This window comes from Vipera berus, assembly GCF_964194415.1.
Source record: "Vipera berus genome assembly, chromosome: 8".
NCBI lineage: Eukaryota > Metazoa > Chordata > Lepidosauria > Squamata > Viperidae > Vipera > Vipera berus.
Genome location: NC_138211.1, coordinates 21,654,064 through 21,661,378, shown reverse-complemented (window position 1 = coordinate 21,661,378; position 7,315 = coordinate 21,654,064). Strand labels below are relative to the sequence as shown.

At 45.5% G+C, this 7,315-nt stretch overlaps 1 protein-coding gene across 1 annotated transcript; it reads left to right on the top strand.

The window, feature by feature from the left end:
* On the top strand, positions 1 to 7,112 carry LOC308671690 (AT-rich interactive domain-containing protein 5A-like). The gene is made up of 4 exons (XM_081334086.1): positions 1 to 74; positions 887 to 984; positions 1,554 to 1,707; positions 5,347 to 7,112. Exons 2-4 carry the CDS (start codon positions 923 to 925, stop codon positions 6,841 to 6,843), a joined length of 1,713 nt encoding a protein of 570 aa, XP_081190212.1. The 5' UTR covers positions 1 to 74; positions 887 to 922; the 3' UTR covers positions 6,844 to 7,112.
* The last annotated feature ends 203 nt before the right edge of the window (positions 7,113 to 7,315 follow it).

Sequence of the window (7,315 nt, the reverse complement as noted above, 5' to 3'; positions counted from 1 at the left end):
TCTCTCTTTTCTTTTTAATAGTTAATCTGTTTAAAATCTACAAAGCTGTGGAAAAACTTGGAGCCTACGAACTGGTAAGAGAAAATCAAATTCACTGCTTGGAAAAGTAGGGGTGAAATGTCTTGAGGATTTCTTGGCAAAGCAGGACATGATTCTTTTAAGTCCTCGACTTATGACTGCTTGCTTTACTGACTGTTCAAAGTTACAAAAGACCCCAGAAAAGGGACTTAGGACCCGGATTTGGCATCAACTGCTATTTCAGTTCACCGACCTTAGTTGATCTGGAAATACCCTCACAACATGGTTAAATCTTAGGTTTAAATCTTAAAGACCACAAAAAACAGGGTTGTAAAGTAAACTATTACAAAAGAAGAGCAAAAATTGAGGTGCTGGAAAGTGTGCAGAGAAGAGCAACAAAGACGATAAGGGATCTGGAAGTTACAATGATGAACGGTTGCAGGAACTGGGTATGTCTAGCCCAGGGGTCTTCAAACTTGGCCCTTTTATGACTTGTGGACTTCAACTCCCAGAATTCACATGCCTGGCTGAGGAATTCTGGGAGTTGAAGTCCACAAATCATAAAAGGGCCAAGTTTGAAGAGCGCTGGGCTAGCCTATTGAAGAAGACCAAGGGTGACGTGATAGCAGTCTCCCAATATTTGAGGGGCTTCCACAGAGGGGAGTAGGGTCTCCAAAGCACATGAATGTAGGACAAGAAGCAACGGATGAAAATTTATGAAGGACAGATCCATCTTAGAAATAAGGAGAAATTTCCTGACAGTGAGAACAATTACCGTGTTTCCCCGAAAATAAAAATCCCAGGAGAGCAGACCAGACTAGTAAGCGAAAAAAGAACTGAGAAGGACTTTATTTCACCTTTATTTCAGGTCACCGGACGACGTCTTTGGAAAAATGTTTACGACATGTTGGGAGGCAGCCCAGGAAGTACCAGTGCTGCCACTTGCACCCGGCGACATTACGAGAGGTATTGCTTACATCCATCCCCTTTTCTTACAAGAGGAAGCGCACGCAGTGGTATTAGCTGTAACTTTATTGTCAGGTTACATTAACAAAATCTGGCAAGTCTGAAAGTATACATCTCTTTCCCCCCACCTTTACATCTAGGTAACTAGGGAGTTACTTTCTGAGATGTTTGCCACATCCCGATTCCTTCTGCACACTCAGCTCCCCCTTCTCTCTCTTCTTTTTTTTAAAAATTCCATTTATATCCCGCCCTTCTCCGAAGACTCAGGGCGGCTTACAAGCTTAGCAGTCTATGTCTATGTCTTGTCTATGTCTCTTCCTTTTGTCCCCCAAGGCCATTCCCACTGACCATTCCAGATGCTGGTCTTAGTGTCTAAGGGTTGGCCAGTTGAGGAAAGGGTGAGATCTCCACCCTTTCCACAACCAGCAAGGTCTTCATAAAATCCTATTGGTGTGATCTTTTAAGGGGACGGGGAAAAAAAGGCTTTATTATGTATTCTGGGCGTCCTGTTGCTTGAACACATCTGGAGCATGGCCATAATTTCTCCTTCCCCAACATCTGCTTTGCAGGCTGGTCCTGCCATATGTCCGACACCTGAAAGGGGAGGATGACAAGCCGCTGCCCCCAGTCAAGCCTCGAAAACAGTACAAGATCTCCAAGGAGCCGAAGGGGGATCACATGGTGGAGAAGAAGAGAACGAAGAAAGAGAAGATGAGAGATCCAGTAAGGAGACCACTTCCCCCCCCCTCAAATGTTGCTTTCTTGCACGCTGAATAATGCAGGCTGGGCAACCCGTACAATGTATATGTTATCCGGAGGCAGACAACCAGGAGCATGTCAAAACAGTCGAGATGGTGGTCACCATGGTGGTAGAAACCTTGACTGTTTATGTGCACATTAAAAAAGGTTAAAGTTTCTATTGCATGGTGGTGGCCACTATCTTGACTTTTTTGGCCCATCTCAGTGGACTCCAGTGATGGTTATAAATTCGCATCAGAGAGGGTTAAGTGAATTGTTTTTTTAATACAATTAGTAATAGTTAAGTGGAAACTTTAATATGACGCTTAAGACAAAAACTATTATAGAATACATAGTTTGAAGCATTTTGTGGTGGTTTATTAATGCCACATTTAACAAAGTGGTGCAAAATTTATAGTTCATACTGAAACTTTTTTCTCTCTAAAGTTTAATTCATCTAACTATTATAGGAATCTTCAGTCAATTTTGTATAAATACCACTGTATTCCCAATGACTTCTGTTGTATATAATGCAATAAGTGATAGGGGAACTGGGTTTTCTGTCGCAAGCTGGAGGCCACCATCTTGAATTTTTTGACATTAGTGGTGGGCAACCTTGGCTCTTTTATGACTCGTAGACTTCAACTCTATGCTGGCTCAGGAATTCTGGGAGTTGAAGTCCACGAGTCATAAAAGAACCAAGGTTGCCTACCCTTGATCCAGTGGGTGCTGCTGTGATGCAACCTCCAGCTTTACTCCATAAAAATAGAAGCTCCCACACAATTTTTTTTCTGTTTTATTTTTATTTCCAAAAATTAAAATAGTCTGTAATACAGTAAAAAGAAATAAAATGAGGCTTTTGCTTTTGCTGCATGGATGGGAGCAAAATGTTGGACTTTTAGAGAATATTTTCTGGTCACCTTAAAAGGCAAAACAAGAGGTTATTACTTATTTATTTCATTTTCACTAAGTAGGACTGAACTCAAAGGCACAAGATGGATGCCATTCTTCTAGATGTTTAACCCCTTCCATTCACTAAGTCCCTGGTGGTGGATGATGGGACCTCTTGGCAGGGCATTCTGGGCAAGAATGTCCAACAAGGGCCAGGGAATTCACTGTCTTTTATCCTTTTTGTGGCCCAGCTGACTCAGCCACCCATCAATCCTTCCTCAATGAATGGGTCTAATATTAGCCCTGTTTCTCACCTCCCATTTTTCCCCATTCTCCTGCTTCTGTGTTTATGTGGGGATTCTCAAAGGAGGTCAAAGAAGTCAAGATGGTGTCAAAGCCATGCTGTCAAAGTCCTGCCTTTTCTCCGTATGTGTCACAGGTGGAAAACTGGGCTTGGATTGCATTGACGCCATCTTTCCTCTCAAGCCTCCGAGTCCTTCTTTACCTCGTCTTCACCACAAGCTTGTGGAAACTGGAAAGTTGGAACGGGTAGTCCTCGACTTAGGACCACAATTGAGACCCAGACTTTTTGGTGTTAAGTGAATTTTGCCCCATTTTATAACCCTTCTTGTCACAGTTGTTGAATGAATCATTGTTATTAAGTTAGAGGGAAGTCAAGCTATTCTTGACTTCCCTCTAATTTTAAGAAGGGGTCAAGCTATTCTCCAAAGCGCCTGAAGGCAGGACAAGAAGCAACGGATGGAAACTAAGCAACCTAGAACTAAGGAGAAATTTCCTGACAGTGAGAACAATTAACCAGTGGAACGACTTGCCTCCAGAAGCTGTGAATGCTCCAGCACTGGAAGTTTTTAAGAAGAGACTGGACAGCCATTTGTCTGAAATGATATAGGCTTTCCTGCCTGAGCAGGGGGTTGGACTAGATGACCTCCAAGGTCCCTTCCAACTTTATTATTATTATTATTGTTAAGTAACACGGTTGTTAAGTGAATTTGGCTTCCCTTTTGATGTTGCTTGCGAGGAGGTCGCAAAAGGGGATCACGTGACCCCCAGGGACGCTGCAACCGTCATAGATACGAGTCAGTTGCCAGGCGGCCGAATTTTGATCACGTGACCAGGGGCATTGCTGCAATAGTTGCGTGAAAAATGGTCATAAGTCACTTTTTTCAATGCCGTTATAATTTTGAATGGTCACTAAATGAACTGCTGTAAGTCGAGGACTACCAGTACATATTTTTTGCAGAGTCTGTTGACCCAGCTGTAGGGAGGATTTGAGATTTGTGCAAGAAAAATAGGATTTTTTCTCTTTCGTGGACTGATTTCCCCCAACCTGGAGCTCTCCAAGCTGTGCTGGGTTTACCTCCGGCTGGAGGCCCAATGTGTCGGGAAAGTATCCATTTGAGAAAACCTGGTTTATGGTTTGCCATCCCAAAACAGACCTTGGATTTGAATATTTCTTGGGACTAGCTGCCCTCTGGGGTGATTCTTGGTGCTGATGTTCCCTTTCCTTCCCTAGACATCTAATCATAATCCTAATTATAATTATTCACAACATACATTTGTTACTTCCATGGACTCTCAATGGCTTGCACAATATAATACTAATCAAAAGAATTTAAAAAGGTAAACGAAATAAAACACGACAGCCTGTTGGCTTCTCTCTTAGGAATCCTTGCAATTAATCTTCTAAAAAAAAACCAATTTGCCAGGTCTGGTGCTTGACAGCCAATGAACTCTGTAATTAAAGACAACTCTCAAGTGAAAAAGAGCCAGAGGATCCCCTAGCTGGATCCTCCCAGAAGTGTTCTAAATCAGCATAAAGGTTACTTAAGGGCAGATGTGGGCAGCCCTTCTCACAATGGGGCTCTTTCGATTCAAGGGCAAACTGCTGATTGGCAAGGTTGCCGTCTTCTGCTGAGGTTTTGGCAGGGCTTCCCTTAAAATGGGGGGCATCCAGTCTCTTGATAGGCATAAGGAGGAAAGTCTTCTTCAAGTTGAGTTCATCTCCTGCTACTTCAGAGTCTCAACCACATAATTTCCTTGTAGCAGAATCGAAATCCTTGCCACCTTCTGCTTTAAAAAAAAAAATCCCTGTCTAGCCAAACTATGGAGATCTTCTGGTGGTGTTCCATCTAACTACTAACTAGAGCCATCCCAGGTTCTATTCCAAATCCAGGCAAGGTCAGTCAAAGGCTAATCACATGTGCAAGAAATTAGGAACCAAGGTTGTCTAAATGAGTACAAATTCAATCCATGCTAGCTTACTACATGAAACTGAACTACTAACAGTCAAAGCAAATTGATAGTAGGTAAGAGTCAATGGACTTGGAGGGGGGCTGGACTTATATCTCTTTTGGCCACCAAGGGATTCCAAACTGATGACATGCTTGACCCTTCCCTTGGTCTCAGTCTGGTCATCTCCTACACTTACCCTATGGTCTGCAAACATTTTAAAACAACAATACCACTTTCCCTTATTTAAAAAAAGGCCAACAAATTCTGCAGGAGTGAAAAAAATATGTTGCGTTGTTGTTACTAAGAACTAACAGTTCTGTCTTGAAAGAGGAGGTAAGACAGAACCCTGTTTATACCTCAGCTGAACCTCGAGCGATGGAAGACTTTCGCTTATTTGCATTTTGCAGTTGTGTAGAAGGACCTTCTGGACTCTTTATCTTATCTCCCTTTGTCAATTAAATAATTCTCCTTTAATTGCAGAGTTTGCCGGAGAAAGTGAGGCCGGATGTTGCTTTGGTTCCCAAACCTCCCAACGGTACTGAGCCGAATCAGTCCCAGGAGCAAACCGAGGGGCGCCTCTCCCTTCCAAACAGCCGAGAGATAGCCGAGACTCAGCCCACCGGCAGCTGCCTTGGGAACTGTCGATCCCACGGTTGCTCTGAAGCCTACACCCGTCTCTTCTCCAGCTTCTACTTCAAGGGGAACAATGGCATCATGTCTCCCTTGGCGAAGAAGAAGCTGCTGGCCCAGGTGAGCCAGGACGAATGTTTGTATGCTCACGAGAAGAAACATCTTAGCCACTGTCCTGAATACAAGAAGATCAGGATCCGGGAAATGTCAGGCTTGGACTCTGAGGTTGGTCGTCCCCAGAAAGAGGTCCCAAAGACAGGAGCAGAGGCGAACGGCTCCAGCAGCCCTCCGGGTCCTGCCCAGGTTGGAAAAGCCAATAAAGGTTTGATGAAGGCTCCTCCAGGGTTCAAGGAGGGAGGAGGGTCCTTGAATGCAGAGGAGGAAAGCTCTGGAGCTCACCTGTCTACTGGGCCACCTGCCTTTCATGGCTATTTCCACACCTCCAGCAGCACCATCTTGAAACCCGTCGGCGGCCTTCGAGGACCGGTGGAATATTATCCCAGCTTGAAGGATCTCCCTGTGACTTCTCCAACCTATTCTAAGCCCGGAAAAGAGGCCCTGGTTGCACCTGGGTTTCAGAACAAGCAGGAGAGCTTGGAAGACCAGCCTGAAGATCTCCGCAGGAAGTCCAGTCAACCGTGGAAAGGGGACCATCAGCACTCTTCTGCCTTCCAGGCAAGTAGCCTCAGCAGCAAGGCTGGCTCTCCCCCATTTCAAGCGGTCAAAGCCTCTTGGGCGCCACCTGTGGTCAACCTGGCAAAGGTCAGTCCACAGGTCTCCAAGAACGGAGGGCTGTCCGTGTCTCCAGGCCAGGCGAGCATCACCGTACAGAAGAAAAGAGCCTCAGAGGAGGACTATTTCCTGCATGGCAAAAAGCTGAAGGCCGTGTCTCCCTTCGTCAAGGAGGTGGACCCAAACAGTGGCCTGGATCGGGGAACATCCCCCAGCGGGCAGCCAGGGATAGCAAAGCCTAAGGCAACAGTGGCAGCGTCCGGGTTCCCAGTAGCTCACATGCCTCAGATCCAGGACATGTACAAGGGCACCATGCTGAGGTTGCCCGTTAACTTTAGCAACAGCCCAGGAGAACACCTCAAGGAACAGGCCCCGTCGCTGATCCAGTCTCTCTCCATCAACCCGTTTATTATCCCTGCCTTCCCAACCCCACTATTAACTGCGTCCGTCCAAGCGTCGGATCTGGGCCAGCCTCTGGGCACCAGCCTCATCCACTACCCCACGTCCTACGACAGCGCACTACGCCACAGGCTGTACCCGGTGTCGACGTGGCACAGCCAGCCAACCTACGCTTCCGCCCATGTCCCGGCCTACCATCGGAACAACAAACTGTAGCACACCCCCCCCCAATGGACCCTCAGAGACTTGCCACGTTTGCGGAGCCGTGCGAGGGATGTGCAAGCCCCACGTCTGCAGCGTTTCGACATTTTGATTCCTCTGCTTTTTTGAGCTCTTATTTAGGACCTTACAAAACAGGACCATGTGACTTTTTTTTTAACTGGTCAAAAGGATGAACTGTCTTTGTATCTGACATGTATGCAAATAACTTGCGCTTAAAAAAAAAACCTTAGAGGGAACAAAGTTCTTATAAACAGAGATTTATATCTGTGCATGGCGTGGGCCTAATTTCCTTCTAATTTGCCCATTCTTCATAAGCTGCTTCAAATGCTGCTGGCATATACAAGGGACTAGTCCTCAAGAGAGTCATATGTGCTATGGTGTAGAGGTGGAATAGGGAAATGAGTAAAACCCGGTTTAATGACCAACACATGACATTCTGGATGTGACCTAAGCCTTTGTAATAAGC